The sequence below is a fragment of the Ambystoma mexicanum genome, chromosome 12 (assembly GCF_040938575.1).
Source record: "Ambystoma mexicanum isolate Mex_15411 chromosome 12, UKY_AmexF1_1, whole genome shotgun sequence".
NCBI lineage: Eukaryota > Metazoa > Chordata > Amphibia > Caudata > Ambystomatidae > Ambystoma > Ambystoma mexicanum.
The window spans coordinates 676,123,071-676,135,603 of record NC_090936.1 but is presented as its reverse complement, the minus strand read 5'-3'; the positions used below and the strand labels follow the sequence as shown (position 1 = coordinate 676,135,603).

Genomic DNA, 12,533 nt, shown 5'->3' with positions numbered 1-12,533 from the left:
CTTTAGCAAAACAGAAAGTTGATGGCTGGAAGGTTTTGAATAAATCATAACCACGGGCAAAGCTCTGGGCAACCCTCCAGACCATCGTTTTTCAGCCTGCCAAGCCATTACAGAAGGGGAAAAACCATATGCAAATCAGGCTTGGTCCTACCCCAAACATGGGCAGTCCAGCCCAAACTGCTAGGTCACATCCCTTCTGCACGAGACCACAAGCATCCCCAGACATGTTTCAGCCTTGTTGGGCGTCATCAGTGAGGAGTAGCTTCGGTCTCTAGGCCCGGCAGACTCGGGACCCACGTCTGGGCATAACCGTCCCACTCGGGGTGACTTTAGCAAAACAGAAAGCTGATGGCTGGAAGGTTTTGAATTAATCATAACCACGGGCAAAGCTCTGGGCAACCCTCCAGGCCATCGTTTTTCAGCCTGCCAAGCCATTACAGAAGGGGAAAAACCATATGCAAATCAGGCTTGGTCCTACCCCAAAAGGGGCAGTCCAGCCCAAACTGCTAGGTCACATCCCTTCTACACGAGACCACAAGCATCCCCAGACATGTTTCAGCCTTGTTGGGCGTCATCAGTGAGGAGTAGCTTCGGTCTCTAGGCCCGGCAGACTCGGGACCCACGTCTGGGCATACCCGTCCCACTCGGGGTGACTTTAGCAAAACAGAAAGTTGATAGCTGGAAGGTTTTGAATAAATCATAACCACGGGCAAAGCTCTGGGCAACCCTCCAGACCATCGTTTTTCAGCCTGCCAAGCCATTACAGAAGGGGAAAACCATATGCAAATCAGGCTTGGTCCTACCCCAAAAGGGGCAGTCCAGCCCAAACTGCTAGGTCACATCCCTTCTGCACGAGACCACAAGCATCCCCAGAAATGTTTCAGCCTTGTTGGGAGTCATCAGTGAGGAGTAGCTTCGGTCTCTAGGCCCGGCAGACTCGGGACCCACGTCTGGGCATACCCCTCCCACTCGGGGTGACTTTAGCAAAACAGAAAGTTGATGGCTGGAAGGTTTTGAATTAATCATAACCACGGGCAAAGCTCTGGGCAACCTTCCAGACCATCGTTTTTCAGCTTGTCAAGCCATTACAGAAGGGGAAAAACCATATGCAAATCAGGCGGGGGGAAAAAAACCCAGGCAAATTAATGTTTGGTCAGATTGCCATGATTAAAAAAAATTGGTAAAACATACCCACACCGATTGTCTCTGTTAAACTTGCAGGTAAACTCCAGGCTTGAAGAGTGGCAGAGTCTGTCAGGAGGTTTTGACAATCCTTCCTTGACCTGCAGACAGAGAAATCTGATAGCCTTTATAAAGTCCTTAATAGCCTTAACCTCCAAAGTAAGATTTAGACTGTCTGCCAGTGGAGGAGTGGTGGCGACCATGCATTTGGGGCATCGATTCATAATTTCATGTGATGACAATCCATGCTTTGTGTTGGTATTATTTCGGGTATAAGGCAGAACTAAGGGTATGGCTTCAAGCCACTTGAGGCCCGTCTCTTGACGACCTTGGATAACCTATTCTTTATAGTGCCATTTTGGTGTTCTACCGCCCCACTCGATTAAGGGTGATTAAGGATGGTTAGCACAATAAAACATTTTGAGAAATATTAAAAGTCTTGCAAATATCACTTATCATTAAAGTGTGTACCTCTGTCACTGTCTATAATTGCAGGATCGCCAAATTGAGGAATAAGTTCTGTCGGAATTATCTTTGCCACAGTGACACAGTAAGCCTTTCTACATCGATAGGCTTTCTCTCACGCAGAAAACATGTCAACAACCACCAGACAAAATTCAAATGACAGACAGTTTGGTAGTTGAATAAAATGGTAACCAGTCTTAACAGTGCTAACATTAGCAGTGGCAGTATTAGTCATGCTAATATTGCTGCACATGTCTATACCATGCTCCTAATGGCAGTGTGGCAGTGACAGTTTTCTGCGGCAGAAAGGGGCATATAAGGGCATGAGGTAGTGGACCCAGAAGCAGGGAGCTGGATGACCTCTCTGGTGCTGAACATTAAGGTAGGTGGGGCTGATGCATCTTTCACAACAACAGGGGATGACTGGGGAATCGCTCTTTGAGCATAGAGGGTGGTGAAAAAATGTGGTGGGAAGGTTAAGGGCTCCCTCCTCCTTCGATTGTAACAGAGGAGGCAGACAAGAGATACAACCAGAAATGGTGCAATGAGTCCCTCAAAAGAGGGGCCTGTGCAGTAAATGCAGCTTGGCAAATGCCAAACTGCTAAGACCTGGAACTGAATCAAATCCACCAGAATATTCAAAAACGGACCGCCAGAACAGGTTAGTGTGAAGAATCTGAGGATATCATCACTTTTTCTCTAGGGAGAGTCTCTCCTCCGGAAGCCAGGGAAAGGCAAAAGATGCCTGACTCTGACCCTCTGCGTTGGCTATCTGCAGGAGGACCAAGGGGGGAGACGACCCATGTACGGGGAGTGGGAGATCCTCAGGTGATACATTGTATGCCTCAGATATTCTACAATATTCTAGACCTCCTGTTAGCCCCAAAGCCTTATTGCATATTGCCAAACTGAAGTAAAGACTGTGACTGGTAAACATTACCCATTTCCTGCATACTTCTCCTTTAGAAGTACCGAGAAGAGGAGGAGGAAGGGAGTAACAAGGAATACCAGAAACGGCAAACCAACGCAGCAGTCTAGTTTTTTTAAGCTGCTGCGTGGTGCCAAGAAGTTTAAAGTGACATCACTGAAGCCAAAAGTAAAATGGAGAAACGGGAGATGTCACAGAAGCAGGTGGAGGAGTCACCGGGAGAGAAGGAGAAACAGCTGAGAGGGAGGCTGGAAAGAAACACAGCTTGCATGAACGTTGAGGTATCTGCTAGAAGCGGACCGTCAGCTGATGTCCCTGCAGAGACTGGTGTAAGCAGCGGGAGTGGAAACCGGATCAGAGGAGGCATTCCGCTTTGTTTCTGGCAACGGAGGAAGCGAGAGCCGTATGGCTGACAGAACATCCCGCCAGCCAGTGCGTGCACAGAGACTCGTCGCTTGGCAGCCCAAGGCCATAGGAGTCACACAGAGCGGATAAGATTGAAACAAGCATGAATGGTTTGCCCATATGCCCATCCAGACAGCAGTTTGAAGAAGGCGCAGGCAGAGAGATGCTGAAAACACTCCCGGTAAGCCCAGGGAAAGCAGATGAGATACCGGGTCATTTGAGTGTATATGCCGCCTCACGGATCAGGTAGAAGAAAGCCAAGTGTATAAAACAAACTACACAAGAAAGTCCTGGTAGGAGAGTATGCCAGGCAAAGCCAAGTGTGAGAAGCAAACTACATTGAATGTGGAAAGTAACCTGGCAGGGAGAGTATATCCGTTTTTTTTGTCAGTTAGAGAATCACAAGGAAGACCCATCACCTAAGGGTCCTGAATTGCAGTGAATGCAGATATGAGAGAACCTGGCAGGAGAGTATACCAGGTGTTTTTTAGTCTTGGTTGAGGTAGGGAAATACCTCCTAGATTAGAGACAGTGAGGAATTTTTCAACTCTTTATTATTCAATAAAAGTTTATGGCAAACACCATGAATCTCTGTCTCATTCCTGGCTCCTCCTCACAGTAGCCAGAAGGGGACGGTTCTAGCAGCTTAACACAAATTATGAGCTAGATACACCAACCTGCAATAGCTTTGAGAGATATCACATTTCTTCACTGGATGAGCCAGTCAGGATATAGGAATATACAGTAAAGGCTTTGTATGCGCAACCATTTAGCCGTCTGGATCATGTTACAATTTATCAGTGATCCACTTCATAAAAGATGAGGACATCATCATAAGCTGGGCCATTCTAAGCCTGCTGTTAAAGATGATTTATCAGAAATAGAATTTCTGGCGATTGCAGAAGGCAACAACAGAGCTTCCAGTAAAGCGGCAACAAAAGAACCATTATATGTGCATGTACCAGCTAATGCCAGTTAGCCACATTATTTCCTCAGTATACTAACATCATAAGCAGTAGGCACAACGAGAATCGGTATATATCATGGCAGATATATCCTTTGCCAAAATGCAAGCTCGGGTAAGAGCAACCAGGTCAGCAACCTGTGCAGAGTGAACATTTGGCAATTGGAATGCTTCTGAAATTTCAAACTGAGCACAAACTGTATAAACTGCCCATTCTCCCGCGAGAATTCCTCAGACAAGATCTGTCAACAAACAGAATCTTTCAAATCAACTCTTGGAGTCAAAAGGTTTTCACTAACTAATAAACAGTGTTCAGGGTCCTCGTCAGGAGCAGAGGAGCAAGGGTGAAAATAGAACATTTAGTCACAGTTTTATTAGTAGCAGCTAAAAGCAATTTCTCTTATTTAGTTAAATGTGAGTTGTAAATATGCTGTTTCTTTCCTTTTACAAGTAATGGCAAAACGGCATGAGGTACTGCTACTGTAAGAGAGTGGCCCAGAACTGAATGATCTGCTTTTCCTTCTAACAGAGCAATAGCAACTACTGAATGTAAATAAGTTGCAAGCTTGACAGAACAGGATCCAGTGCAGTGCTGCAGCAGGGCGGTGCGCACTTGAGTCAGAAATCCCAGAGAAAACCCATCTCATCCTTCCATTAAAGGATAACATATTTTTGATAGTTTCGCAAACCTAAAGTTGAAGCCTTTCATAGTTCCTGCTTGATTTAATAAATGCCTCATAGACCTCAGCGAACCTCTTCAGGAGTTTAGGAGTAGAATCAAGGCTAAGACATTACAGTATCAGAGAAGTCCATACAATGCTATGTCAAGACCGGAGGATCACATTATGCTTCTCTTTCTTTAAATCAAGATTAACAATAGAAGTTCTGCAGCAAGATTTTAGCATGCCAAGGTTCATAAAACACAACACGACTTACACATGTGCTGAAATCCCTAGAAAAATGTCCAGAAAAATGTATAAATAATAAGGTCCAAAAGTATATTGGAGCTCCTTAAGAAAAAACTGAATTTTCCATAGGTCCTTGAAATTATGAACTATGGCCACAGAACATGTGACCCATAACAGACAATGCAGTGTGGTTTTGTCCATTCAAATGACAGCAGCCCTTTCTCCACTTCCTCTTTCTTCGCTGGTCACATCAAGAGATAAGTAGTCTTTTATTCAACTCCTTAAATAACTCTTTCCGTGAGAGATTTTTCACTTATTGGGGTTGTATTTGTATTTGTGATAGTTTATCTATGATAATTTATTGTAAAGAGGAGCGTTCACGCTCCCCTGCCAGTTGTTCTCCTTTATCATGCGCCTTAGCACAGCACTCTGAGCCTCTGTGTCGCACGCCTCTTGAAGTTGGTTGCGCTGGAAGGGAAGGCTCTGAGCGCCGTCCGCCTCCTCTCAGTTTTCACAGTTTCCTAAGAGAGTGCAGTGCGTATTGAGAGCCACGCAGGGTCCGTGCCCCCTCCGACACCAACGCGCTTCATCGAGGTACCAGGGGAACAGGAAGCCTTGTGCGGCCTCCTAGCTACATGTGTTTGTTCCTTCCCTGAAGTGATCATGCCGCAAACCCAGCAAGGGGGGGGGGGCTGCTTTGCGTGGTCCTTTCATCTTTTTCTCCCATTTCAGTGACGTATTTCCTTGAAATCAAAGGGAACTAACGTTCGCCGAGCATCGGAGACATCACAGGAGAGGTTATACACTCTGATTATCTATCAACTGCTTATTTAAAAAAACAAAAAACAAAAAAAACAAGAGACAGCATAAAGAAGGCATAGACGCTGTCTACAATATATATATATATATGTATATATATATAGCAGCTTGGCTCTGCACATATATTTGGCCATCAGACTAATATATATACACAGGGCAAAAGAAGTAACCAATGGCGGAGGAGTACACCCCTCAGGCTGACGAGGAATGGTCAGAGGACAGGGAGGCCTCCCCAGAGCAATTTTTGGCTTTAGCAGCCAGTTTCAAACAAGTCCTCGGCTCATCTGTTGAGACCACCATTAAAAGGGCTGTAGCAGACATGCTTGTCCCAATTAAAATATGTCTTGATGTCTTGATGGTATGTCTCTATGTCTTGATGGTACACCTCAGGAGTGTGCCCGTCAACACAAAGGAGAATGCTCATAAAAGAAAGAGCGCTCTTCCAGGGGGAAGTAGACCGGTTAGAAAGACGAAAGATGCCTCTTTGACCCACCCGAGCCCGACAGAGCCAGCCACAGCCAAAGCTGCTATTAAGGATACCTTTGCAAGGCTTCAAAAAACCTTCCTGGATAGGAAGGAGACCCCTTCCGCCTTAAGACCCTCTGATCCGGAGGAGAACAAAACGGGTGACAGACCCTTGAGCCCGAAGGAACATCAACAGGGCACAGATGATGATAATGATCAAACCCCTCAAACAACTGAGGACAAAGAGGACCAAGGTAAGCCCTCGATACCCAGCACATCCGGGAATTTGGCAGGCCCCATTCGAAAGCAAATACCCAATGAACAGCCCGCTTCAGAATGTATGTTTGTCCCAGAGGACTTGATTCACACTAGATCCTCAGACTTGGTTCCGTCATCCAGAGCTATGGACTAGATCAGGGATCGGCTCCACCAGCCCTTAGATAAAGAAGTCCGAACCAAGATAAAGAAGTCCGAACCAAGCTAAAGGCAGAATGCCCTCGCCCAGATATTCCAGCGAAGGTGGCCCTCACCCCAGAGCTCGATGCTAAAATGATCACCTTCCTCAGAAAGAATAACAAAGATCCAAAAAACGGGATCGATAGGGCCTGGAAGTCCTTACAGGACAAAATCCTTGCTATCACTGGTTCTCTAGCCAAACTTCTGGACCTTTCAGAAGAATCCTTGGGCACGGGAAAGGCTATTGAGCCCGTCACTCTGTCAGGGTGGTCTCGACAAGCCCTCTGCCTGCTCGGAAACACAAACTGTGCTATTTCAACTGAGCGCAGGAAAGGCATTCTCATGAAAATAGATCCCAAGCTATGAGAGCTTGCCACCACCGAATCAGGTCTAGCCTCTCAGGGATTATTATTCGGCAACCCCTTTGTCAGGGAAATGGCATAATTCGTGAGAACATTCACTGCTCTTGACAAGGCACAAGCCTCAATAAAAATAGTCTTTTCGATAAAGGTTTTTTCACGGGCTGGACGAGGCAGGGGCTGCTCCTCCAACCGTTATTACCTGGACAGGCGGTCCCATCAACCATGAGACCAACATTCTTATTGGCAAGACAGAACAGACACCTTCTTCCCTTCCAGAGGAAGAGGCAGGGGTCGCGGCTGGAGAAGGGTGGCAAAACAGCCAGCGTAGCAAAATACAGGTGAGTCTCAGCTGTGCAGCTCCAGCACTGCAAGTGCCCATAGGTGGAAGGACAAGCAACAAGCACTTGTATTTCACAAAATTCTTTATTCAATCATAAAAAACAAGAACATTTTTCAGTAAAAAAACAGTTTCTTTGATCATGGATATATCGAAAACAAAAGAATGCTATTTCAATGATAGTTTTTCACATACATCAAAGATATATTTGTGAGGGGGTTAGTACATGGATAGCGAAAACAGAAGAATGCTATTTCACTTCTATTTCACTTCTAGAGGGGGTTAGTGTGTGACTTTGATTCTTGTACAACATATACAATATTTTCTAGTTAGTCATACAGATTTTTCAAAACAATTCTTCTTTACGGATAGTGACACCAGAGGACCAAATCCTACCAAAGTCATAGTAAATCGTTTTTATGAGAGGCTCTTTAAGTTTGGCCTCCAAGATGGTTCAGGCTGTTAAGTATGGCCTTGAGGATGGTCTACATATGTTTCGGCCCTTGTGTCTTTAGGGGTTACCTAACGCTTACTGACAATCATTTAACAGGCCTTCTTCAGACAGCAGTAATGTTTATTTTTATTAAGTCATGATGTTAAGCAACAACTTCGTCCTGAAGGAGGGCTGTTAAAAGATTGTCAGTAAACGTTAGAGGTAACGCCTAAAAGACACAAGGGCCGAAACATATATAGACCATCCTCGAGGCCATACTTAAGAGCCTGAACCATCTCAGAGGCCAGACTTAAAGTGCCTCTCATAAAAAGCAATTACTATGACTTTAGTAGGATTTGGTCCTCTGGTGTCAATATCCATAAATAAGAAGTGTTTTGAAAAATAAGGCCCAGGGCTATTTTTCGTTCTGTATTACTAACTAGAAAATATTGTATATGTTGTACAAGAATCAAAGTCACACACTAACCCCCTCTAGAAGTGAAATAGAAGTGAAATAGCATTCTTCTGTTTTCGCTATCCATGATCAAAGAAACTGTTTTTTTTTATCGAAAAATGATCTTGTTTTTATGATTGAATAAATAATTTTGTGGAATACAAGTGCTTGTTGTAATAAGGTTTTATAATTATACACGGTATTAAGCTTTTGGCCTATACCAAGAATGTGGATATAAGGGAGGGGTAACCAGTTCTCTCTTTTGTTGTACATACCATGGACGTTTTCTCACAATTGTACTAGTTCCCAGAGAACAAAAAATAGAGAAGTACCCAATTACAGACCGCTGTCTACAGAACCTGTGCAGCGTTCAGATATTTTTTTTTGTATTCATATATTCTTGGTAAGTCATTCAATATTGAATTGCTGCATGTGCTTTTCAGATAATGGCACCATTAGTTCAGTTCAGTTTATTAATACTTATGGACGGAACATCATAACTATACAGACATAAATGGTATAACATAACAACAAATCCATTTTGTTTAATCTCAATACATTGTAAACGTTGGAAAGATAAATTATAATCATTAAAAACTGACAGAAATCATAAACATATCTACAAATCACAGTTTAAAAAATGTTTTCCTTTAAGACAAAGTCTAAGTCCGTGTGCAATCTAAGGGAATACTACCAACAGGGTACAGTGTGCAAGCTCGCAGTTCGTGGGGCTTTGATTAAGAGGTGGTTTCTCCTAAACTACTCTGTGCAAATATTTTGAAATGGTGCATGCTATTAAAGCATTGTCAGAACTTTCACACGTGGCCATAGCATTTATTGCAGATCTTATCCCAGCTCTCAGGAACCAAGGCCTAAAGTACATTTTTCTTAGGTCCAGATATACTGGGCATATAAGAAAGACATTTAAGGGGGGCGTGGCTAGAGACCATGGGCCTCATTACGAGGTCGGCAGAATGGGATTAACGGTGCCGGTAATGGTGCCGGCGCCGTTAATCCCATTCCGCCCTATTACGAGGTTCCCTCGCGGGACCCGCTCTGGACGTCAGGGTTCAAGATATATTACCACCTTCAATGACAAGGATGGGAACGTGTAGATTGCACCACATGAAATAAATGAAGTCTTCTGGCGATTCTATCTCAACTTCTATGGAAACGCAGACACAGTTCCCCAAGCAGACCTCCTAGCATACATGGACTCGTTCCCATTACCGACATTAGGGGACAATGATAGATTGATGCTCGACCTCCCGCTGACAACGGAAGAAATCGAAAAAGCCATCTCAGACCTGCATGCATGCAAAGCCCCCGGGTCAGACGGCATCCCGCTCGACCTTTGCAAGGTGTTTAAATCTGAGCTAGCCCCGAGACTACTGGAGACATGGGAGGAGTCACTGGAACAGGGAAAATTACCTACCTCCATGAGGGAAGCTATCATAACTGTCCTCCTTAAACCACACAAACCCCCGCAGGACCCAGCATCGTACCTCCCATTGTCTCTGATAAACTCTGACACAAACTCAACAGTTCTATACAATAACTCCAGTGCATCAATTTATCAGTAATGATGGATTGTACTGTCCTTACTGTGTAGTAACATCCCGCCCAGCGAGTATGCGAGTGCCATTAAAGAGGGCCCCACGTTGTTATAGCGCATTGCAACTCTTAGATCCAGTCTATATAGATAGTATCACTGTATGGTGATAAGTGCTTATAAAATAAAAAAATAGGACCATAGTAAACGCCGGCCTTTGAATTTTTAGTTAAATAAAAAAAATGACTGCAATAGAAATGGAAGTTGGAGCTGTTTGAGAGCATAGTGGCCATATTTCCCAGTTCCATGGGGAATCTTTCAGCTAGTCCTGGTTTTTTTCGCACTGCATGCTGGGACCTGTAGGCCCACCCTTGCAACGGGAAAAACGAAACTACAAGTTCCAGCATGCAATGGAAGCAAGAAACAGGACTAGCTTGAGGTGTCATGCATGGAACTGGGAAGCTTGGCAGGGAGCTGAGAGCCCCACTTCCCTTTCTGTGGTATTGGTTTGGGAGGCATTGCCTGCGAGGTTTGAGAACAAAGGGCGAGGCAGTAGGGTAATATAACTTGGAGCAGGTTGTAATAAGTTGCTTTGGGGGTATTGGTGGTGGGCGGCATGTGCAGTGCGAGGGCGTGGCAAGAGGTGGCAGAGGTCCTGGGGGGAAGGCAGAGTAATGGGCGACCAGTGAAGAGGCTCCCAGCCTCAGAAACAAATTCAGGCTTTTACAAGTGAGTCAAGGCTGCTTTCCAAAGGTCTTCATTGGATGGCGCCTTCGCCCTGGTGTTAATGGCTTTTAAATTATTAATCACACATTATAGTGTCATTAATAATTCTGATGCACTGCATAAGAGATCATAGGCTTGAGAGGTGCAGAACAACGTCTGACGGATACCGGCAACATACAGAGAAAAAACATTCAGTGACTAATCCGCTCTGACATCTTCATGGTGCATTGGCACAGTATATGGAGATACAGTGCCTTTTCCTTTTATGGTGAACTCTAACATGTACAGTTTCCAGATTGTCCAGTAGTCACCCCATGCAATGTGCCAGGAGCACAGAGAATTGTATTAACCTCCTGACAAATCATGTTGTCATATTTTTTCCCAAGAAAGCAATTTAAAAAAGAAAATAAATCTGGTCAAAGAAAACTGTTCCTACTGTGGCAAACTCAAATAGATGTGCATATATTCTAATGGCTTTGCTTTACTTACGTTGATTGCAGCAATGTTTATATGCTGACCATAAGGCAGTATGGCTATAGTGTTGTTAATATATAATTTAAATTTGTATAGCTCAGTTAAATAGTGTACCCATTTTATTTCGTTTTTTAAAAATCTTGCTTTACATGGATTACGCTCTTCTTTCCTGTCAACAATTTTCAGGAGTATTTCGAAAAAAAGAAGCTTAAATCCAAGATGAAACTTCTGGAAGTCTCAGCATCACCATCCAAAAAGTCTGCAATTAGTCTAGATCTCCTGAACCTGTGTGTTGTAAATCAGATTGCAGCTAAGAAAGATAAACCTGGTGAGTTTGCTTTTTGATTTTTCTAACATTATGAAGTAAATTCTAAGACATCATTCCATTCTTGTAATAACAGAACACGTAATAAAGCATCACATTCTTGGACGCATCCCATCTCATTTCAGGATGTTTGTCCATTCTCTCTGAAGCCTATAGATTCTACTTCTAAACATAGTCCAGACGTTCGAATCTAATTATTGGACCAGAATAGGGGATTTTCATATTCTAACAAGACATTTTTCATTTTGTAGGCATGCTAGAATTTGACAATTTACAGAGTGCATTATTTGCTTATCAAGGGCACTGATATGAAATGTTTAAGGTGAAATTCAGACTATTGGCGCCTAGGGCGTAATCTATACATATGATCAAACATGCAATGCAACTTTGTCTTCTTTTGGGAATGAAGGCATTGTTTGTTAATGCAGGAGCACATTGGCATTGTTATGCCCCACAATTTCCATATTCAGGGATGTTTGGTTATGGCTTTAGTAAATTGTAAATTTGCTCAAATGTAAAAATCACATTTTCTCTAAGGAAAGTCCTATTTGAGCTTCTGGAAATAGTTAATATACTTACTTTCCACCTGTTTAACTTTCTAGAAGGTTTTGCAAGTATACCAACACATAATAAGAGAAATACTGATACACCTTTGTGTCTGCTTAGTTAATAAACATTTATAGCAGTTCAGTCACAATAGCATGACTGTATCGTCATCACAATTACAACACCGGAAAAGCACTTTTATCATTTAACATTAGTACTATGACATCTCAATATATCCTGGTGCACTTCCCTGACTGGCTTTGTTCATTCTACTGAGTGATTGGTATGTGGGATGATAATGTTTGACATTTCATGGAAAGCTAGATGTACCCAGTGTATCATATGCCAATTTGCCTCTGCACTTCTTCTTTCCTAATTCTCCTTGGCCTGTCTGCTGCCAATCACTCTGATCTCCTTAATACTCCTTCTTCTTGTGATTTGCGATCAAGCCCTTGCCTGAATTGAATCCTACTTTGCACCTCGCCAGTTCTCTGTCTCCTAGAGCAACAACACCCCTCAACTCACTCGTCTAGCTGTTGGTGTTCCACTAGGCTCTGTCTTGGGTCTGCTTCTCTTTACACTCTACACTTCTGCTCCTAGGCCACTAATCTCCACCTTTGGGTTCTCGTACCAACTCTTTGCAGACGACACCCAAATCTTCTTCTCTTTTCCTGAACTCTCCTCTGATCTCTCTATCAAAATGTCCAACTGTCTCTCTGCCATTAAATATTT

The 12,533-nt window shown here is 43.5% G+C and overlaps 1 protein-coding gene across 1 annotated transcript in view; it reads left to right on the top strand.

Moving 5' to 3' along the window:
* REDIC1 (regulator of DNA class I crossover intermediates 1) overlaps positions 1 to 12,533 on the top strand; it is a 411,382-nt gene that overhangs the window by 189,970 nt on the left and 208,879 nt on the right. Inside the window, exon 3 of the mRNA XM_069630090.1 lies at positions 11,117 to 11,258. Within this exon, the coding sequence (XP_069486191.1) occupies positions 11,117 to 11,258 (142 nt within the window). The remainder of the gene's footprint in view (positions 1 to 11,116; positions 11,259 to 12,533) is intronic.